This window comes from Lolium rigidum, chromosome 2, assembly GCF_022539505.1.
Source record: "Lolium rigidum isolate FL_2022 chromosome 2, APGP_CSIRO_Lrig_0.1, whole genome shotgun sequence".
Taxonomy (NCBI): domain Eukaryota; kingdom Viridiplantae; phylum Streptophyta; class Magnoliopsida; order Poales; family Poaceae; genus Lolium; species Lolium rigidum.
The window spans coordinates 138,437,749-138,460,212 of record NC_061509.1 but is presented as its reverse complement, the minus strand read 5'-3'; the positions used below and the strand labels follow the sequence as shown (position 1 = coordinate 138,460,212).

Sequence of the window (22,464 nt, the reverse complement as noted above, 5' to 3'; positions counted from 1 at the left end):
TAATAAGGTGGGCCGATGTAGCGACAGCCTCAGCCCAGAAATGTGGCGGAAGAGAAGAGGCAATCATCATAGCACGGGTGGTCTCAAGAAGATGACGATGCTTACGCTCGGCGACGCCATTTTGAGCATGCGCGCCGGGACAAGAAAACTGAGCGAGGGTGCCCTCCTCAGCAAGGACACCACGAAGGTGCCGAGAGATATACTCACCAGCGGAATCAGCACGGAACACGCGAATGGGTGAGGAATACCGAGTGCGGACCATGGCCGCAAAACGCTTATAAATAGAGAGCACCTCACCGCGAGAGTGCATGAAAAACACCCGGGTGTACCGTGAAAAATCATCAATGAATAAGATATAGTATCGATGGCCCCCTTTCGAAGCGAAGGGAGCCGGACCCCAAACATCCGAATGGACTAAATCAAACGGTCGCCGAGAGATAGACACACTAGTAGGATAGGGAAGCTGAATCTGTTTGCCTAACCTACAACCCCGACAGAGTGTAACGACCCATCTCCAGAGACGGACCCCGAAGGCCACGATGAACCAAAGACGACAGGCGAGAGTCACAAAGGTGACCAAGACGATGATGCCACTGCTGAAAAGAGCCGGTGACGAGAGGCAACAACCGGAGGAGAACCGGCGGATGAAGTGGCAAGTGGAAGAAACACGAAGCCGTCTAACTCCCAAAGCCCCGGAGACCGACGGCTACGAGGGCCAGCTCCAACCAGGGCCTCGTGTACGACGATCCCGAACCACACAAGACTCGGCGTCAAGAATGACGCGACAACCAGAATCGGTGAGCTGGCTAGCGGAGAAAAGGTTCATCCGAAGGCGAGGAACATAAGAAACATCGGGGACGAGAGAAAGAGAGAGTAGAAAGGGTGCCCGTACTAGAAACGGGAATAGAGGTACCATCAGCCGTGACAACACGGACAGGAGAAATAAGAGACCGAAGAGCAGACAGGATAGAAGACTCAGAGGTCATATGAAAGGAAGCTCCAGAATCCAGATACCACGGGGACGTACCGACCGTGTAGAAAGTGGTGGTCGCGCAGTGCCGAAGAGCCGGTCCACGGAACCAGCAGCGCCCGGCGAGGAAGAATCCGGAGTAGCGAGCGGACCACGAAGACCCCCGAGAATGTCCCGATCGGAGAGTGCAACCGCAGAAGATCCTGAAGAGCCAGCCTCGCCGACGATCCCGGAACCGGCCGACGTAAACCGGGATCCCACGTCCGGCAGGTGGAGGAAGCTGTGGCCAACTTTGCCACGATGAGGTGCAATGAGGACGAGGGCGGAGACTCGGACCGCGAGGCTGCGCGACGTAACCGGAATCCCAAGCATCAAGCAGGCCAGTGAAGCTGCGCTATCTCATGCGCAGAGAGGGGCGCGACTGGAGAGGTCGAAGTATAGTCAGGTGCCGACGAGGAGCTATCATCCACACGCACAGAGGCCACCAAAGGGGGTGACGGAGAGCAACACGCCGATGAAGACAGAGTCGGCAAAGTGCGGTCATAACCACGTGAAGAGGCCGCGAAAGTCGATGTAGAGCGGCATGCCGACGCAAACGGAGTCGACGAAGCGCGGCCATAACCGCGGGAAGAGGCCGCGAAAGTCGATGTAGAGCGGCAGGCCGATATAGAGGAAGTCGGCGAAGCGCGGGCAAAGCCACGTGAAGAGGCCGCAAAAGTCGATGTAGAGCGGCAGGCCGACATAGACGAAGTCGGCGAAGCGCGGCCAGAGCCGCGGGAAGAGGCCGCGAAAGTCGGTGAAGAGCGGCGAGCCGATGTAGACGGAGTCGGTGAAGCGCGGGCAGAGCCGCGTGAAGAGGCCGCGAAAGTCGGTGAAGAGCGGCGAGCCGACGTAGACGGAGTCGGTGAAGCGCGGGCAGGGCCGCGTGAAGAGGCCGCAAAAGTCGATAAAGAGCGGCAGGCCGACATAGACGAAGTCGGCGAAGCGCGGGCAGAACCGCGTGAAGAGGCTGCAAAAGGCGACGAAGAATAGCTAGCAGTCATGCACGGAGGCAGCGGACAAATACCAAGTACCGAAGGTGGGCCCAAAGAAGGACGGGATCAGCGGAAGACATAGCTCTTTTTTTTTTTGTTTTTTTTTTTTTTTTTTTTTTGTAGATCCAAGTCAACTTAGAAATAACGACCAGGGGAGATGTGATGTGGTGCCTGGCGACGGGAAATCAGCAGCCGGGAGGAGATCAACCAGGGGAGATGGGATTTGGTGCCTGGCGACGCGAAATCAGCAGCCGGGAGGAGATCGGCCGAGCGGGTCGGCCAAATCGATCAGCAGCCAGCCGGCGGATCGGGGAGAACAGCAGGCGCAGCACGGAGCGGAGCGGATCGGCCGGCGAAGCAGAGATCGGGCGGGGCGGGCGGCCAGGGAAGAGAACGTGCGCACGCCCGGAAAGAAGAGAAGGCCAGCGCGGAGCGAATCGGCCGGCGAGGATGGCCGGACGGAGAGCGGCGGCCGGCGGCGGATGAAGAGCGGCAACTACGGCCGGGACAACGTACAAACTAGGATCAAGTTTTGCTCTGATACCATGTTAGAAGAATATGCGTGTTGTATTACCAGAGGGCCAAAGGCCACAATATATAGTACATGTACAGGTGCAAATATGCAGGAAGCTCCCTAACATATGGGGAAACTACAATATACAGATATATACTCTAACACAAGCAAACTAAGAAAGCTCACATTGTAATCTTGTTCACACCATTTTTTATGGGGGAGCACACATTGTAATCAACGTTACCGGTTTGTAGCCCTTGTTCTTTTGTGTCGATTAAGCTGTGCTTTGGAATGTAAATTGTAGTGTCGTGTCATTTTTATCTAATTGAGGGCCATGTAAGACAATTATAAATGGATCAAGAGCAGGGATGTTCATTGGGATGAACACCAGCAATTTTGTTCAGGTTGTTGAGGAATAACGAACAAGGGGACGTTGTGAACCTACTGACATTGCCCATGGCCGGCGGAGCAGAAGGCAAACCCAAGCCGCTCGAGTTCACGCCGACATGGATCGTGGCATCCATCTGCTCCGTCATCATCATCATCTCCCTGCTTTTCGAGCGCTTCCTCCACCGCCTAGGCAAGGTACACGTCTGTTTGATCGATGAAGCAAGCTGCGTAGCATGTCTGAATTTCTCCTCGATCACCTACTGCGCATAATTCAGTGACTGATAAATCGTTACTCTGTGATTGCGTTTGGGCACGTACCTTTGCAGAGGCTGATGCGGAGTCACAAGAAGCCGCTGTACGAGGCACTCCTCAGGGTGAAGGAGGAACTGATGGTCCTGGGGTTCATATCGCTGCTGCTCACCGTGTTCCAAGGCGCCATGGGCAGGCTGTGCGTCCGACGGAGCGTCATGCGCCACCTGCTGCCCTGTAAGCCGCCGCCACTAGGCGCTGCCGCCGAGACAGCGCACTTTGGTGACGCCGTGTTCACCGGCGTGCTGGGTGGGGCGAGGCGGCTTCTGGCTGGTGGAGCCATCTCCGGTGACTACTGCGTGAACAAGGTACAAGGTAGCTGAGATTTAGGAATATTTCAGACAACTTGTGAGCAGTCAACTCTCGACAGCTCCACTAATTCTAAAATCCAATATGTGTATTGTTTTTCATCTTTGATGCATTCCCCCTTAATGATTCACAGATGTTATTCCTCATGTAGGGTAAAGTTCCAGTATTATCTGCTGAAGCCATTCATCAGTTGCACATATTTATCTTCGTCTTGGCGGTCACACATTTTATTCTCAGTGCCATCACAGTTCTGCTTGGAGTTGCGCAGGTGCTAATAAAACTCAAAAACATGTGTATTAACAAGTATTAATCAATCATGTTCTCTCCCTAAACATTTTTTTTTCCAATTTGCCATCTAGACTAGAAACTGGAGGCACTGGGAGAGCAAGATTCAAACAAACAACGATAGTGGTATTATAAACACGTTTGCAAATTTGGATAGTGGAGCTTCAGATTTGCTCTCAACATAAGTTTATGTGCTATTATTTACTTATTATGAACTTTGGGACACATTTGCAGCTCCTGAAAATTTCAAACATATTCAAGAGTTCACGTTTATTCAGGATCACTTTAAAGGCCATAGAAAACGCTGGAGGATATTTGGCTGGATGGTACACTTTTTGGATCAATACATAATTCGTATTACATTTGTTCTTGATTGATTGTTGTAGTAAATCTGATACAGCCTATACTGTAGCGCTCCTTCTTCAAACAATTCTATGGATCTGTCACTGAGGAAGACTACAGAACAATGCGACTAGGTTTCATCATGGTAACTAATTTACTTATATGTCGCCATCAATCACTTTTATATGTGTTTATGTTAGTGGAACTAATTTACATATTCTTCTTTCCTTTTTGCAGAAACACTGTACCCCAAACTTCAATTTTTACAACTACATGATTAGAGCACTGGAAGTTGATTTCAAGAAGGTCGTGGGTGTCAGGTAAATTATCAATGCAATAATTGCAAAATGTATGACATATTTTGTATAATGAACATCCAGCATATAAATAACTAATTTGTACATTGTTCTAATGTAGTTGGTACCTATGGGCTATGTTGATGATATTCTTATTGCTGAATGTTCAAGGTTTGTATCACTATTGGTCATAAGCTATTACCCATATGGATATACTCATTGTTAAATGACCATAATTGTTTTTTCTACGTTCACTAAATAGTATCATATTGTTCATGTGAAAATAAATCCTTACTTTTTTATGATTACTGTAGGATGGTATGTCTACATCTGGATATCGACCGCTCCGTTCCTTGTAAGTGAACATGACAAATACCATCAGTATCAAAACAGAAATAACTAACCATGGAAAAATTGAGCGCATGACTTCTCCATAGCACCACAATGCTTACAATAAACATAGTTCTTATTTATAACAATGAGCATTTGTATAGGTATAGCAATGATCAATAAATGTTTTTTTTTGTTTTGGCAGATGTTACTGGTGGTTGGGAGTAAGATGGAGCACATCATTACAGAATTGGCTTATGAGGTTGCCCAAAAGCATACAGCGATTCAAGGAGATTTAGTAGTAGCACCTTCAGATGATTTTTTTTGGTTCCATCGGCCTAAATTAGTCCTTTTGTTGATCCACGTCGTCCTGTTCCAAAATGCATTTGAGATTGCATTTTTCTTTTGGCTTTTGGTAAGAACACTAAGATTAATTTATTATCATCTCAAATGAATTTCTAGTTTGAAAGACAAGTCATAAAAATGATGAAATTGCTTGCACTACAATTATTCCTAGATGGTGGTCTATAATCTTAATCTAATACTTGTATAGGCAGAAATAGACCTTAATCTTGCATTTATCTTAAACCTTGCAGGTATCATATGGATTCAAATCATGCATCATGGGAAACTCAGCATATGCTATTGCTCGAATTGTCATAAGGTATCATCTAAATAATGTGTAAGGTGTAGCAGCTACATCTAGTCATTTCGCTAAACTCATTGTTTGTTTCCTTTCTCTCAGTATCGTCAGCCAACTCCTTTGTGGTTACGTGACCCTACCTCTGTACGCCATTGTCTCGCATGTGAGTTTATATTAGAATCTAAGTGGATTACTATTAGCCTTTTCTGTTTGGCTTTTGATGTTTGCTTAGTTCATTGGTCCACCAGTACAAAGTTTTTTTGGTGTAATTGTTTTTTACATAAAATGACATATGAAAGTAATCATATAAATTATCATTTATATGAATAATATGTTTTCAAAAATTCATGCCACCATGTAGGTACTTACTACATGATTTATCTAACTACTTTAGTCTCAATGTTTTATCCTAATTTCATCTACTTATTGGTGAAGATGGGGAGCTCTTTCAAAAAAGCTATATTTGATGACAATGTGACTGAAGGCCTTGCCAACTGGGCTGAAAGAGCTAGGAGGCGCACAATAATATCTAGTAAAACTACTGTAAACGTAAGTGACCCGCCCGTTGACGAGGCAAATGATGCTGCAATTCAAATGACAAATACACATGCAATCTCATCAGATGAGCAAGGAACTAGCCTTACATGATTGTATACTTATTTTGTAGACACAGAGGGTTCAATGCCATTATGGCTATTGTATGACTAGTTCCAGTTGTACCATTAAAATTCAACATGTATTGAGTAAATATCTTTGGATAAATCTGGTTCTTGTTGTGCCCGGTACATTTTCACCTCAATATATATAGCATAAAACTATGCAATAAATGGTTATACTTGTGTAGAAAAAATGACTTATGTAAGAAAGGGCGATAAATAAACTTTTCGTTTATTCTAGCATAAGATGTTTGCACCAACAACAAAAATTGAGTCATCCGGCGAGCTTTAATGATATGCAAATAAACTTACATCACGATGAGATCAGGAAATAAAAAAGCTAATGGATCATCGTCCCAAATAAGCTACCTCATTGGCGTCCCTATGACAATGTTCAAAGCTGATTATTCCAAAACTTGATGATAGAATGAGTATAAGTACGAAAGTATTTCCGTGATAGAATCCTGCAATCATCAAAAATCACTGATGATGATGTAGTCATTTTGTTGATCCACCTCGTTCCTAAGGGCGTATGACTCTGCCATCATATCATGAGTAACAAAATGAAGCTTTTTGCACTTCTCCAGCAACAAATTTTCCACTAGCATTTCTAGATATTACTCCCATACCCCCCCCCCCCCCTATCTTGATCAAGATCATAATGCCGTGCCAACGTTGATTTTTAGCATTCCTTCAAGTGGGCAACTCCATGATTACATCTTTCTCTCTAGTGGCTTCTTCTCCCGTCAATACTAGTTCCTAACAAGAACTCCAGTAGACGTAGCACTCCTGAGGGACGGCACCAAACTATGAGTACCGGCTCTTCTCTCTCCGCCTCGCCTCTTCTGGGACTATTGAGAGTCGACTCCCGAGATCCGCTGCCGCCCCTGGCCCTCTCTCTCCCTGCTGGTCCTGCCGGCCGGCGAGAAGATGGTCTAGGTGGTCTGGCTTCCTCTGTAAATAGTAGACTAGGTTGTAGTTGTGGTTTGTCTCGATGGAGTGTTGGCTTTATGCCAGAGTTGTGGAGTGAGTCGCCGGAGATGTGCCTAATCCGGTGGCTGTTGATGGTCTACTTCTTCTCGGTGGTGCTTTGGTGGTCAGGGCCGGAGGCGGAGAAGGTTGTTGCCGTCAGGATCTCCGTAAATAAGGCCAAAGTCGGTGGTGAACCAGCTTTCTCTGATGGTGGGTGTCGTCTTCTTCCTTCGGGCCACCATGGTGGCGAGACAAGGCGGCAGGCGGCCGCTGCTGGTGGTGAAGCTGGAGATCTGCGGGGAATCTATGGTGCTGCAACTTCTTGGAGACCAACCTCGGTGGCCCTTTCTTGGTGCCGACTCATGAAGCCGTCGGGCGGCTTGATGAGATCTGAGATCTAGGGTTTGGCCCGATCTCGCGATTTGACCCAAGAATCGAGAGGAAAAGGTGGGAGAGCGCGAGGAACACGAGGAACACGAAGAACACGGTACTCACGCACGCACACCAACCCGGTACACCCGATACTTACCCCCGTGGCTCGATGGACCACGCCAATAGAATCACCCGGAAGAGGCACGTGGCAGAATTCCCGGTGAGAGATTGGTGTTGGAGAAAGGGGATTGGTGAGGGAGAGAGAGTGACTTGCACTAGAATCTCACTCAACAATATCCAAATCAACAACAAGGATGGCCTTGATTACAGAGGGATGCTTGTCCAAGATGGATGCTAACCCTAGGGAGACTAAGCTCAAAGTTGGTTTAAGCTCAAAATTATGTCTAAGGGGTAAGGGAGGGGTTCCAGGTCCTTATATAGGCATACATGGCCAGCAAGGCGAAAAGGTACATAACTTAAGCAGTTTGGTGGGGTCTTCTCGTCAGATCCGGTCCTGGGGCCGGTCAGACCGGGCCTGTGACCGGGTGGTCCGGTCCTGGGTCCGGTCGACCGGTCGCCAACCGGAAACTTCGCAGATTTCCGTACGGTTGGTTCCCGGTACGAGCTCGAGGGAAATCCGGTCTGGGGGCCGGTTGACCGGGTCTGAGACCGGGCGGCCCGGTTGTGGGTCCGGTCGACCGGGTCCTGGACCGGCCAGCGTCTTCTCTTCCTTCGAGCGCTTCGAGTGACGTCGGGTCCAGCTCCGTGTCCATCTTCATGACTTGAGGCTCCTCTCCTTCCCTTGACCATGGCTTGTCCTCCTCTCCGGTGTCTTGATGCGCCTTGTACCTAATGACACATAGCACATCGGCATGAGGTAGCATTCCATCCAAAGGGGTACCAAGATCAAAAGTGGTGAGGAGCGAGTTCACCTTAACGTGTAGCGCTTTAACTCGAGCCCGAGTCATCGGTCCACTTGGGGGACTTGTTGGTCTTGGTGTGGAGGTGTCCGAAGGCCACCCCGCATCATCTCCCCCCCTTGGGAAAGAGTCGTCCTCGACTCTTGTTCCTCTTCATCTTCATGATATGGCGATAAGTCCGACACATTGAACGTGTTGCTCACCAAGTACTTGGAGGTCGGGATGTCGATGACGTAAGCATTGTTGTTGATGCGTTTGAGGACCTTGAAGGGGCCATCTCCTCTTGGCTTGAGCTTTGAGTTGCGTTCATGAGGGAATCTTTCCTTCCGGAGGTGAATCCAAACGAGGTCGCCTTCCTCAAAGATGCGTTCCTTCTTCTTTGCGTTGAGGCGTGTAGCTTGACGAAGCACATGTTCTTGTATGGTTGCTCTTGTTTCTTCATGTAGTTTCTTCATGGCGGCGGTGCGCTTGTCGAAGTCCATGTTCGTTCTCTCATGAAGGGGGAGTGGTAGTATGTCGAGTGCCGTGGGAGTTTCGAAGCCGTAGACGACCATGAAAGGACTCTTTAATGTTGTAGAGTGCTTGGCGCGGTTGTAGGCGAACTCCGCGTGTGGAAGGCACTCTTCCCATGACTTCAAGTTTTTCTTCACGAGGATGCGGAGGAGAGTGGAGAGGCTTCTATTGACCACTTCCGTTTGTCCATTGGTTTGAGGGTGTGAGGGCGATGAGAATAAGAGCTTCACTCCAAACTTTGCCATGAGCGACTTCCATAGATAGCTCATGAACTTGACGTCTCGGTCCGACACAATGCTTGCCGGTACTCCGTATAGGCGCACAATTTCCCCTTTAGCGAGAAGATCTTGTATTTGGCGTTGAATCTCCTTTGTGTCTTCGGGGTTGGTGCGGTAGGCGGCACGGTTTGGAAGGGGAGCGCCGGGTATGAGGTCGATGCGGTGCTCAATGCCCCGAAGCGGTGGAAGTCCATGAGGAAGCTCGTCGGGGAAGACATCTTGAAACTCCTTCAAAAGAGACAACAAAGACGAAGGAATGTTGGTTAAGTCGTTAGTCTCCGATGACGGTCCCTTGCAAATGAGCACATAGTGCAATATGGTGGATGGGTTTGCTTGCACTTCTCTCCACTCGCTTTTGGTGGCTAGGAGGACGCTCTTTCGCTCACTCATGTATGGCTTGTGGCGCTCACTCTCTATTTGGTGGGTCGCTCCCTCACCTCTCAACTCACTATGGTGGATATGATGTTGTGCCCTCGCTAAAGCCTTCGCATTGTCGGCGATGATTTGGCTAGGAGTCATGGGGCGTAGCTCGAACTTCTTATCCTTGACCTTGAAGGTGTATGCATTGGTGTGTCCGTCATGTATAGCCTTCTTGTCAAATTGCCATGGGCGGCCAAGCAACATGTGGCACACCGTCATGGGCACCACGTCACACTCAATAGTATCTTCATAGGGGCCGATCTTGAAGTTGACGGTGACGGTATGTTGTATCTTGACATTGCCCTTGTCGCTCAACCATTGGATATGGTAAGGGTGAGGGTGCTTGCGGAGTGTAAGATTGAGCTTCTCACACAACTCGGTGCTTGCAAGGTTATGGCAACTTCCTCCATCGATGATGACCTTTATTGACTTGCCACCAATTCCGGCACGGGTTTGGAAGATGTTGCACCGTTGGTCTTCCATAGCTTGAGGTTGACTTGTTAGCACCCTTGTGACCACAAGAGAAGGGTTTGGGTCATGCACACATAAGAGAGGGTCTTCTCCACTATCTTCCTCATAAGCTTGTTCATTTGCGACGGCGGCTTGTACCATAGCTTCATATTCATCTTCATCGAGCGTCTCTATGTCACCATTCTCCATGGTGATCATGACCTTGGTATTCTTGCACTCAAAGGATTTGTGACCTTGGGTGCCACACTTGAAGCAAGTGACATTAGAGGGTCCCGTAGAGGCCTTAGAGGAGGCGGTAGAGGACACCATTTGCTTCATGCGACTTTGGGTAGTCGGTTGCTTGGATGGTGTAGAGGATGCGGTAGGCTTGACACTTGTTGTCGGTGTTGTTGTAGCGAACTTGGAGGCGAAGTATGACTTGGACTTAGAGTACTTGATGTCCTCACTCACTTGGCGCTCGGCCTTGGAGGCTTGGTGAACCAACTCAACCATGTTGGAGTAAGGTTGGAACTCCACGATTCGCTTGATGGGATAGTTGATGCCATTGAAGAAACGAGCGATGGTTTGTTGCTCGGATTCTTGAATGTTGGCTCGCATCATAGTCAACTCCATCTCCTTGAAGAACTCCTCGACGGTCTTTGTACCTTGCTTCAACTTTTGGAGCTTGTTGAAGAGGTCGGTCTCGTAGTGGGTTGGTACAAAGCGAGCTTGCATCTCTTCCTTCATCTCTTCCCAAGTATCAATTGGGGGTTCACCCTTTTCTTCTCTTAGAGTGAGAACTTGCTCCCACCAAGTGTTGGCATAATCCTCAAACTCAAGAGACGCCATGGCCACTTTCTTGGCACCGGAGTAGTTGTGGATGCGGAATATCTTGTCAACCTTGAGTGCCCATGAGAGGTAGGCCTCGGCATCGTCTTCACCTTTGAACTTGGGCATGTTGAACTTGAGCTTGCCATACATGTTCTCTTCATCCTCCAAATTTCTTCGGCGAGGACGGATGCCTTCATCTCTTGCGGCTTGAGGTGGTATAGGAGGTCTTCCGCAGCCAACCATAGCATTGGGTTGGCGTTGAAGTTGGACACTAGCTTCACTTTGTTCACGATGATGATGTTGTTGAAGATCTTGACGAGGTGGTTGACGACGCCCAAGGATGGCCCTCTCATCTTGATCATGTTGCGGGTCTCCTCTTCCACGTTGGTCATGGCGAGGATGATTGCGGAGATCACGCCTCGGTTGGTCTTGATGTCCATGGCCTTGAGCATCACCATGTGGCTCCATGTTGTGGAAGACGTTGTCGTGGGGATGGTCATCACGCCCATGGTGGGCATGGCGATCCGGTTGAGGACGATCTTGTGGAGGTCGTTCATGTGGACGAGCATGGCGATGGATTTCTCCTCGCCTAGAGTTGGAGCGAGAGTCTTCATGACGAGCATGTGGGCGATGAGGTCGATGATGGTCTTCATGCCTTGAGGAGGAGCTTGAGGACGAACGATGACCATGAGAGTAGTAATCTTGTGACGAGCTTGATGATGATGAAGTAGAGCGGTGTCGGTGATGACGACCCAAGTTGGTGATGGCGCGCTCTAGGCTATCCATGCGCCGCTCCATGTTCGCATCATTGGCCGCCATTTGTCCATTCAAGTTGTCCGTAGCTTCACGAAGGAGAGCCAAGTCTTGGTTCACAACGGAGAAGTTGTGTGCCACTTCGTCGTATTGCTCGTCGATGCGTGTCTCGAAGAGTGTGAGCTGCTCCTTGAACTCTTGGCGTTGCATCCATAGGTTGTGTTGAGTAGCCAACCTCTCGGTGTTGCGGAGGACTTCTCCATCCCTTTCGTCATCTCCGCTCCTATCCATGATGTAAAGACAAGAACTATGTTTTGTATGTTAGTGGAAGGAGACTACCTCGCACTCTTACCAAGGTAAGATAGTATTGAGGCAATCCACCAAGTCAAAAGCAAGATCAAGTGTATCGGGGACACACGCAAAACCACACGCAAAAGCTAGCAAATATAGTGTTAGGAGAGGATGGTGGAAAGCCAAAAGATAAAATCCGAGATCAAGTATGTTGTCAAAAGTGGGTGAGGTCCAAAAATCCAAATGTCAATGTGAAGATCACTATAAACACGGAAAAGTTGTGGAACACACACACGGGATAAGCGGGGTTAGTGCAACCAAAAGTGAGCGGAAAAGTGTATGTAAGGGTGCTCGGTGTCACACTAACACAAGGAGAGGCAAAGTTTTGGTTGCAAACGGAGAGACAACTAGATTCACACGTGACCTCTCTTCTCTTCTCTCTTTTGCTTAAAAGCGTGTGACTCTTTTGTAGATGGTGGCCCTTTGCACTCTTTTGTTTCTATGGTGGCACTTGTACTCTTTTGTATGTATGGTGCGACTTGCACTCTTTTTGTGTTTTTGCGGCTTTTTCTCGCACTATGTTAGCGTTAGCTCGCTTTTGCTATCTTGCCACACGAGTGTTTGCTTAGAAGCTTTACTCCACACTACACACACACCTCACAATCGGGGTCACGTGCAATGTCTCGCAACACTAGATAAGCAATGCTCGATAGGATAGATCGCAAAAGGAAAAGGGTTACAAGGGAAAACTGCAAGTTATATCTGCGATGATGGTGGTGGTGGTAGCCGAAATCGAGCTCGGAGGGGCGCGGAGCGGCGCCCGGTCTGGGATCCGGTTGGACCGGGTTGTGGACCGGCTGGTCCGGTTGGCGACCGGTCGGCCGAGTTCTACGCCGGGCGGTCCGGTCTGGGGGCCGGTTGACCGGGTTCTCAACCGGGTTTTGCGTTTCTCTCTCCTGTTCTTCCCCGAACCAAAACCAAAAGAGCAAATCGACGGGAAACAATGGAATTGGAGGCTAAAAGTTAGGGAAATAGTAGATCAAGCACAGCAACACCGAATCCACGGACCAAAACCACTCAAAACGCAACCAAATCACAGATCGGTCCAAAGGCACTTTGGGGCTATTTTTGGGGATTTTTTGGAAAATTTTCTAGAAACGGAATCGGGTGGGTGGAGGGTCAAAATCGCGGTAACCAAGAGCTGCTGATACCATATGATGAGATCTGAGATCTAGGGTTTGGCCCGATCTCGCGATTTGACCCAAGGATCGAGAGGAAAAGGTGGGAGAGCGCGAGGAACACGAGGAACATGAAGAACACGGTACTCACGCACGCACACCAACCCGATACACCCGATACTTACCCCCGTGGCTCGATGGACCACGCCAATAGAATCACCCGGAAGAGGCATGCGGCAGAATTCCCGGTGAGAGATTGGTGTTGGAGAAAGGGGATTGGTGAGGGAGAGAGAGTGACTTGCACTAGAATCTCACTCAACAATATCCAAATTAACAACAAGGATGGCCTTGATTACAGAGGGATGCTTGTCCAAGATGGATGCTAACCCTAGGGAGACTAAGCTCAAAGTTGGTTTAAGCTCAAAATTATGTCTAAGGGGTAAGGGAGGGGTTCCAGGTCCTTATATAGGCATACATGGCCAGCAAGGCGAAAAGGTACATAACTTAAGCGGTTTGGTGGGGTCTTCTCGTCGGATCCGGTCCCAGGGCCGGTCGGACCGAGCACTGTGACCGGGTGGTCCGGTCCTGGGTCCGGTCGACCCGATCGCCAACCGGAAACTTCGCATATTTCCATCCGGTTGGTTCCGGTACGAGCTCGAGGAAATCCGGTCCGGGGGCCGGTTGGCCGGGGTCTGGGACCGGGCGGCCCGGTTGTGGGTCCGGTCGACCGGGTCCTGGACCGGCCAGCGTCTTCTCTTCCTTCGAGCGCTTCGAGTGACGTCGGGTCCAGCTCCGTGTCCATCTTCATGACTTGAGGCTCCTCTCGTTCCCTTGACCATGGCTTGTCCTCCTCTCCGGTGTCTTGATGCGCCTTGTACCTAATGACACATAGCACATCGGCATGAGGTAGCATTCCATCCAAAGGGGTACCAAGATCAAGGGTGGTGAGGTGTCCGAAGGCCACCCCGCATCACGACTGCTCCTGTTCCTGACGCGGCAGCGTCAGGCCTTCAACCTCCTTCGGAGGCCCCTTCGAGGATTCACAGTGGCGCCGCCCCTCTTCCCACAGAGATCAAGTGGTGTCGTCCCCGATCCCTGCGTGGAAGGCCACCGTTGGAGTCCTCTGTTCATCGGCGGTAGTGGAGGACTTGATTGCTTTTCCTGTTTTTTTTAGGGTCCTTTCTACATATGTTGAGATCTGGGTCACATTAGTTCTATTTGCTGTGGATCTCTTTGTAAAATGTACCGCACTGTTTTTTTAATGTGAAGCACCTGGCCCTTCGGGGTCGTTCCCAGTTCAAAAAAAAAAAAACTATGAGTACCGTTACAGTGTTACCCCATCATATTAACCCTCCAACTGTAAGAAATTGGCAGGGAAGCCCAAAGGGATCTAGCGTCCCCACATCTTCACTTCCCCCGTCCTATCCTTCAGAACATTGCCAATTAAAGGAGTAAAGCAATCCATTTTAAATTCCAAGATCCAGAAAAAACGATAAAGGATAGGCGCCTTAGGAAGTATGATACAGATAGATAAAAGAGAATATCTAAGGCAAGCAGTTAACATTGTCATATAATCCCTCTGCCCCATAGTATAAGATGATGTTATTACAACACATATAGAAGTATACTGGTTGTAATAACATCGGGAGTGATCACACTGATAGGCGCCTCTCTTTTACTGAAAAGACAACAGGAACGCCATGTTTAATGCCTTTCTGAAGTCCGCAACAATAAATGTACAGTTGTACACAGTTCAGGTAAAGGTTCGTACCAACATCACACTAATAAAGCAAATGCAGAGACAACGGTGAAACAGCTATACAGAAAGAAGAAAACTCAAAACTGAGAAAGAGTTTGTCCATGATTAAGAGCTCATGAACTGAATGTCCTCCAAAGGGTGCATGGCTGAGCCCATGCGTCACGGATACTTAACAGTTCCATAGCCAGCAGTTAAGAATTTAACATATGTTGCTAGTCATCTAGCTCAACGAGCTGAGCTCTTCTCTCAGCCGCCTTCTTCCTGACAAAGATGCCCCACCGCATAGCTGCCTTGATTTTGAGCCACCCAACGACAGCTTTCCCAGGTGGACGAGTGCGGTCATCCTCAAAGTTAAAGTTTGGGGAAGGCGACTGCATGAAGGGAGGAAAAGTGAAGGCATCATCACCCAGATTGCTAGATGCTCCACCCATGTTCAAAATCCTTAGCATCTGTTGCATTTCATCATTCTCCAGTATCTCATGACTCCTCAATCTGATCTCTTCCATCAAGTAGTCGTCAACCCCACGGTTCTCCTGGGGCTGTGACCATTGATCGAAAGGACTCAGGCCTGCAGGCTGCATGGACTGACCAAGTGCTGAGAATTCAAAACCCTGTTGCTGTTGCTGTGGAGGTGCCAATGCCAACATACTGGAGCCTCCGGACGTTTGAGTCTGAAGGGAGGACCCACTGAACTGGCTATCAGAAGATAGTGCACTTCTGTCATATTGCATGGTAATGTTTCCCGGGACATTTTGAGGGTTTGCAGTGTAGTTTGCTGCCTGGTTTCCATTATATGCACTTCTTGCTCCGTCTGCTGAACAGACCAACAAAATTCAGTAATTACACAGTATAGCAACAGCATAATAAATTCACAAACATAATGGATTCTGTGTATCTATAACCAGAGGGCAGCAGCCTGTTTCTTTATGCATAAATGAATTGAAACTTAAGTACTGGTAATGTAATCAACAACCACAATGCAAATGCGTCATTTAACACCATCGCTGTTACAAATACTGATGTTCCGGTTTTAGTGATCTGAATGGGCCAGCTTGACATGACATGCAAATACTATGATATGTGCTACATCACATTATGCTCCTATTATACTGTCTGGTGCGCTGGGCAGACTGCAATGACTATGAAAGTACGAAGGCATGAAATTCAGTTGAAATAGATGAATAACCCGATTGAATTAGCAATGAGACCAAGAAATATTACAAGATGCATCAGGACTCGTGGTTCAGATATTATTACCTTCACTCGTTGTTTGACCAGCTTTTCCTGGCAATAACTGTTTCTGTGCATTGATCGAACCATGCAAAGCATGGTTGCTTGTTGAAGCTGCTGCAGTATCACTTCTTGTTGTGACAGATTTCTTTTTCTGCTTGAAGCTAAGGAGTGCCTTACCATCATATTCTACAGCATGCATCCAGTCCTCGTACGCTTTCTTTACCAACGTGTCAGCATAGACCTGCATTTAAGTTGAGCAAGGTTATGCTGTGTTCATTAGAATATTAGTGTATCAACAGATGTTTTTCTATGATAATTTTAAGTGAGAAGATATTTTATGATGGGAAAAGATTTAGCTAGGATAGTTGAGCATATGGGTTACACAATCAAGCCTACGACAATGCATGAGCGCATAGCATAATTAACTTGAAACTTATACCACACAGAATATCCGTAGATAATTTGCTTTTGTTATTGTTCACAAGTTTACGCTTGGATCACATAATATTAAGAATTATCTTGAAGTTGAACTTCCAGTTTTTGCTGAAGAGAACAGTAATAATTTGCAGCTATTGACTACATCAGCAGACTAACAAACTGGGCGTCTATATGAACAGTCTAGTAATGGAATTTAAAAAGCTAATCCCAGTCTAAATTGACGGGGGAAACGTTCCAAATAAGAGGCTCACACAAAATGAAGTAAATTTCAGAAGGCATCCTATCAGCGTCCTATATTGCTGACACTCAAAGTGTGGTACAGATGATTATCTAGAGGGGTCTGCATATTTATGTATATTGCAGGGAAGACCCTGGATGTGCAGTGAAACATGTTGGATGCAGCCCATCTAAGGAATACACTCTTGTCCATGTTGTACATCAGATTAACAAGTATGTAATGTCGTGCAGAACTTGCCCACGTGTATCAAAATCAGACTTGAAACAATAACGAAACCTATAGTATTAACAGGCACAACACATGTAGCTAGCAATTATTATATTTATAAGTACACAATTATGCAAACCTTCTGGTTGTCAGTAAGATTTTCGGCTGAAATGAATTGATCATCAGCAATCAAGCCAGTGAACTCATATATGTTATTGAATATTGCACCGACATTTCTAGAATCGTTGGCATAGTATATATAATGCTTTCCACTTAAGACACAAGTCTTTGCATGCTCAACAAGGCTTTCCCACATCTTATTTGACATGCCACTGCCAAGGATCTACACAGAACAAGGTTGTTAGACCATAAACCAAACTGCAAAGATTACAATCTGAAAACAGACACAATAGAACTTACACTTCGTAACCTCTGTTGATCCCTAACAAGAAGTCGGAGAAAATCTTCAACTGTATAGATCCCACTTGCATTTAGCTTCTTGTGGAATGCACCATCCTTCCCAACCTTTTCTAATCTCCATACATCATCCTTCAAAGCAGGTGGGTAGTGTTTTTTGTACACTGCAAAATACAATACCAGGCTTATCAATAAAAGTTAACATATTTTAATAGTATGAGTAAATGACGTATATGACACACATACATTCCCCTCTGTGATCCTTAACCGTAAAAGCTTCTGTCTTCGCTTCCCTAACACGAATACCTTCACAAAAACCAGAGGCAACCCTCAGCCCAAGTCTGAATTTTCTGCTTCTTATCCAGCTGGAGTTGTCAGTGAAGATAAGCTCCCCTATGGTTCCAACACCTTCTTTAAGAGTCACCTGGAGGTCACCAGTCAAAAGAGGTCTCTTCCCTTCACGCTCCTTGACAATGTGGCCCTCAAACTCTTCTCCTGTCCAACCCTCATCTTCCTCTTTATTAAAGTCACCCTCAAGCACAAGAACATCCAGCTTTGCAAATGACTCAGGTCCTGAAGTGACAACACATCCAGTGTTTGTATCCAGCAGCACAACATGTATAGCCGCTCCCTGCTCACCTTCTACTTTTCCACCAGTAAAGAGTGGGAGAGAAAGCCTGCTTCTAAACTGAAGCTGAAGATTTGTCCCATTAGGGCCTTCAATTCTTTTTGGAGAGGACCTGTTTTCACTGTGTATCAATATTACATCTCATTAGCGCAGCCAAACCACATCCGTAGAAGAAAAAAGAATTGTAAATCCCAGATAAAATCATCCCGTAAGTGTCTCCACGGAGAACAAGTTATGATGCTGTACCTTCCTTGAATTCTAGCAGGACCCAACTTGGCCAAGGCACGCTCAACCTCTTCACTTACCTATTCCCAGCATATAATGGAACAGATTTATCAACATGCTCTAAAAAAAATAAAGTCAACAGGCCATACGATAAATGCTTCAACTCACAACTCTTCGAAGAATTGGCTCCAGCGATGAGCAAAGCTTCTGTAAACTGTCCATCTTAAGCGCTTCCACAATGACACTGCAATATGTGTTATTTGTCCAGTGATCAGGTTTTCAGAATGTTGCAGTCTTGTAGATAAGTAAAATTATAATTGTACGTAGTGTGAAGGGTGCAGACACAAGAACAATAGCATATTGACTATTTTTGTTGAAACACGTTCTCATAAACTAGAGACCAAGAAAAGGTTAATATGAAATTACCATGCATACTCTGAGTTGACAAACTATCAGCACTTAATTCTTGGAGAACAGTTAAGTAGGGCCAGAGAGCGGACAGAGTGCAATGACTAGAGTGTTAATTCCCTTAACTGGATCAACCGTACAAAAGGGAAACTACCAAACCCATGGACAGATACAGTGAAAGAAAAGAGAGTAATTAGCATTGCATGCGGCACCAATAATATACTCAGCCAGATGCTACTCTGACACAGAGCTGAGCAGCAGTCACTGAAGCACCAGCTACTAAGTCACATCCTTGAGCTTCCAATAATAGTGAACGTGCTATCCACACAGAATCATCAGGTGCCCGAGCGAGCTCCAGTCCTGCTCTTGCTTACCCAAATCGACTAACAAAGTAAGCTTAACCGCAGCATTAGCAACCGAATTAGTAGTTCCCTGAGCCAGTCTCACCGGAATCAAGACGAGTCAAGGATCCAAATCCCGTCCTAATTAAAGTAGCCGACAGCCTAGTAGGTACCTCCTAACCCCCAAACCGAAATCCTAGCTTGTCCCACAACAAACCCCTGCAGAATTTGGTACTAGCACCGAGCACAAGGTGAGAAGACGCACCTTGCAAGGGCGGGCACGCGAGGCCGCTTGGCGGCATGGTCGTCGTCACCGCCTCCGCCGCCGCCGCCGCCTCCCCCGCCGTTGGTCTGGTCGAGGACGCGCTTGGAGCCCGACCGCTGCAGGCCCCGCCCAGGCCGCTGCATCGCGCCGAGAAAAAACCTAACCCTAGCTTCGCCTCGCCGGCGCCGCCAGTCAGATCTGCGCACCGCCGCCGCCACGAATTCGGGTCAAAATTAACACAGTAAAGGGAGAAAAAAAACAGCAATCGAAGCTGGCGCGATACCAAATCGGGGCGGCCGGCGGGAGGATCGAGAGGAGGAGCGGGCGACGGGGGCGAGGAGAGATCTGCGCGCGCGGCTGTGGTTGATTGAGCAGTGTGGTGTGGGTGGGAGTGAGCGCCTGCTCGCGTGTTTGTTTCTGCTCGCTCGCTCTCCAGCGCCCGCCCGCCCGCCTTTCTTTACGACTTTTATATGTTTTTGTTTTGTTTACTTGCCACGCTTCGCTCACCTCGGCCGGGCCGGCGCGGGGTCGATGACGGCGCGGGCCCACCAGAGCGTCTGCCTGGCATGATCGAAATGGGCCCATCGGTCAGGGTAATAGGAGCTTGGTGGGGGTTGATGGCGGCTAGGGGGAAGGAACACATGGCGAGGACAGGGTGATGATAGGATATTTTTCCCGATGAGGAGCAGCAAACCATGCAATGCCGCACTGCAGCTCGTTACCACTTCTCTCCCCGACAGGTGGGCAAGGCCCATCTTTCTGTGCTATTTAGAGGGTCCAGCAGTCTGCGTGACAGGTGGGTCCTGCGATGAGTGGGTTTTCTTGGTTGGATAGAGAGTTGTTGGCGAAGGACCACGCCAGTGGAGCCCGACACTGTACTTAGTCAAGGTGGCCAGGATCTTCTATGCATGTTGTTGTGCTTCGTCTTCATGCTAGGGTAACTTTTTCTGAAAAATCTGACCCTTAGCAAAACTAACGATTCCTGTGACCCTAGTGGAATTATTTCACCCCTGAGTTGGGCGCCAACGAGAATGGAGCCAAAATAGTGCAAGGTGGCGTCAAGCGTATGCACTGTGCAGCACCGAAGCAAGGTCGGCGCCAACCTAGGCTGATGCCAAAGCTAGGTTCACGGCAATGAGTTTTGGCGTCCAACATATTGGCCCATTTTGTGCTAGATTTTTTTTTAGTTGACATGCACAACAGTGGGTCATTTTGAAATTGCACGCACCAGTGAAACCGAAACGTAGGCCCCGATAGTTTTGAAATCGCGTTAAATACGAAATTGCACGAAAGACGTTGGGTTTCGTTCGAATTTCTACAAAGTTTACAAAATAAATACTACTGGACAAAAGGAAAAAAAAAGTCTAATGGGGGCGGTGGAAGGCGGTGGAGAGAAGATGGGAGTTGGCGACTAGAGTTTGACTGAGGAGGGGAGTGGTGGAATGGACGGAGACCGGGAGGGCCGGTTTATAGAAACGGTGATGCGCATTGATGATCAGGAAGCTCTGTCTTCGCCATGTGAAATGGGCCGCGGCCCATCGCATCGCCGTCTTGGGAACCGTCATGCCCATTGAAGCCAACGATCAACCTTCTCAAGCGGGTATTTAATCACAAGAGGCGGCTACCCTTGTTGACAGGACATCCCCACACTCCAAATCCTACCTGGCGTGAGGCGCTGGCACGCCCGTTTGGCATCTCACGAGAAGGGACCGTCACGGGGTTGCCGGTGATTGTATTGAGCTTCGAATGGTGTTGGTGCATCATTAGATGTGCCGGTGTTGCCCAAAAGTAGCACGGTACGCATGGATAAAACAAACTTAAAAATTTAAATTTTCGTCTAGTAGTATTTCTTAAACATAACGGCCGGCAACTAAACGATAGGGGTAGAACAGCCGGTTATTTAAAAATCATTAGTGCGACTCGTCAGTATACCAAGGGTTAACAGCAGGGCTAGTGCTAAACGACGACTATTCCTCTGCCGAGTGCCTATGTATTGTGCACTTGAATCCATACCGCAAATATTGACACTTGACAATTTGTCATCCATACATTGCAACTTCGCATAGAGAAGTACAAATAGGATTTGATGTGCAGGAAGTACAATGGGCCGTATTCATCTAACCTTTTAAGATGCCTACAGGTAGAATGTGGCAGTGGCAAATCTAGGATGAAATCGGTGTCTACCAAGCTTGAAGAACTCCTATTAGGCTTTGTATTTAGCAATGATTAGTACAAATATTGGTAGCTACAAAAATATGTGTATTTTTAGCGAGGAGCCACGCCACCTGTAGTACCCCCACACTAGATATACCACTGCATAGTTAAAATCGATTAGATTAGTTGTACAATTTTTTTTAATAAATTAACATGGTTTGAACCATAGCCGTGTTGCGGTCAGAAACCCACCGGCGGGCAGCGACTGGCAACACCGTAGAGCCGGGAATCTCCCAGGGCTGCGGCTGGCCCTGGTCCCTCCGAGCGACGGCCCGCAAAGCCTTCTGCGCACACGTCCGATGCTCGATGCAAGGGCGTGCCACCCGACCTATACCGGTCAGGAAGGTGTTGGATGATGCCTCGCTTAGTTTCATGCATGGCATACACGTAAACGTTAAATACGAGCCTCGATCGGCTCTCAGGTTATCCTGTGAATCGGCTCAAAGAGCCGATCCACCCATGATTCATACAAGGTGTACGAATATATGGTGGTCCTGCTTGATCAAGATAAAGCTAAAGCGATCTACGACGATTTAGGGTTTTCACCGCATAATCGGATCATCCTACTCACGATTGGGCCTCGCGGCCACGCACGGTGATCGTGAGCCGGTCCTAGACAAGGCCTAAAAACCAACACGAGGTTGATCCCCGGAACATCCTGTCTAGGACTAACAAACGACACCCTACGCGCCGCTGGATCCTCCAACCCTTTGTAAGGCCTAACTATTGCGAGATATTAAACTAATCCTTGAAGAACAAGGAGCAATCGTAACGGATCGGATCTACTAAACGATGATCAAGCGGGTGCCGCCCTTACACCCGTGACAGGCGTAAGGGCGGCTAGATGCCTAAGGGTTGCACGACGATAGCATATGATACGAAGAGCAATGCTAACCCTAAAACACCTATGATAACTACGTTGCTCGCCATCAAAAAGGCTTCAGCACGAGCAACGCATGGGGACGAGTAAACGTGCGCTGCCTAGATCGCAAGATGCGATCTAGGCAGCATGGTGCTTACCCGGAAGAAACCCTC

The 22,464-nt window shown here is 48.0% G+C and overlaps 2 protein-coding genes across 3 annotated transcripts; one reads left to right on the top strand and one right to left on the bottom strand.

Moving 5' to 3' along the window:
• Nucleotides 1-2,974: 2,974 nt before the first annotated feature.
• On the top strand, nucleotides 2,975-6,070 carry LOC124690160 (MLO-like protein 1). The gene is made up of 13 exons (XM_047223588.1): nucleotides 2,975-3,103; nucleotides 3,235-3,525; nucleotides 3,678-3,794; nucleotides 3,886-3,937; nucleotides 4,046-4,137; nucleotides 4,224-4,298; nucleotides 4,391-4,473; nucleotides 4,571-4,620; nucleotides 4,764-4,804; nucleotides 4,985-5,194; nucleotides 5,376-5,443; nucleotides 5,525-5,585; nucleotides 5,858-6,070. Exons 1-13 carry the CDS (start codon nucleotides 2,975-2,977, stop codon nucleotides 6,068-6,070), a joined length of 1,482 nt encoding a protein of 493 aa, XP_047079544.1.
• Nucleotides 6,071-14,729: 8,659 nt separating this feature from the next.
• LOC124692409 (calmodulin-binding protein 60 D-like) lies at nucleotides 14,730-19,368 on the bottom strand. Of its 2 annotated transcripts, none has more exons than XM_047225783.1 (8): nucleotides 19,216-19,368; nucleotides 18,370-18,445; nucleotides 18,223-18,281; nucleotides 17,595-18,097; nucleotides 17,352-17,512; nucleotides 17,071-17,274; nucleotides 16,073-16,289; nucleotides 14,730-15,629 (listed from the first exon to the last, which is right to left on the bottom strand). In XM_047225783.1, exons 1-8 carry the CDS (start codon nucleotides 19,356-19,358, stop codon nucleotides 15,028-15,030), a joined length of 1,965 nt encoding a protein of 654 aa, XP_047081739.1. In that variant the 5' UTR covers nucleotides 19,359-19,368; the 3' UTR covers nucleotides 14,730-15,027. The 2 variants fall into 2 exon arrangements, with proteins under 2 accessions (XP_047081739.1, XP_047081740.1); XM_047225784.1 differs by having other exon boundaries at nucleotides 14,730-15,626.
• Between the last annotated feature and the right edge of the window lie 3,096 nt (nucleotides 19,369-22,464).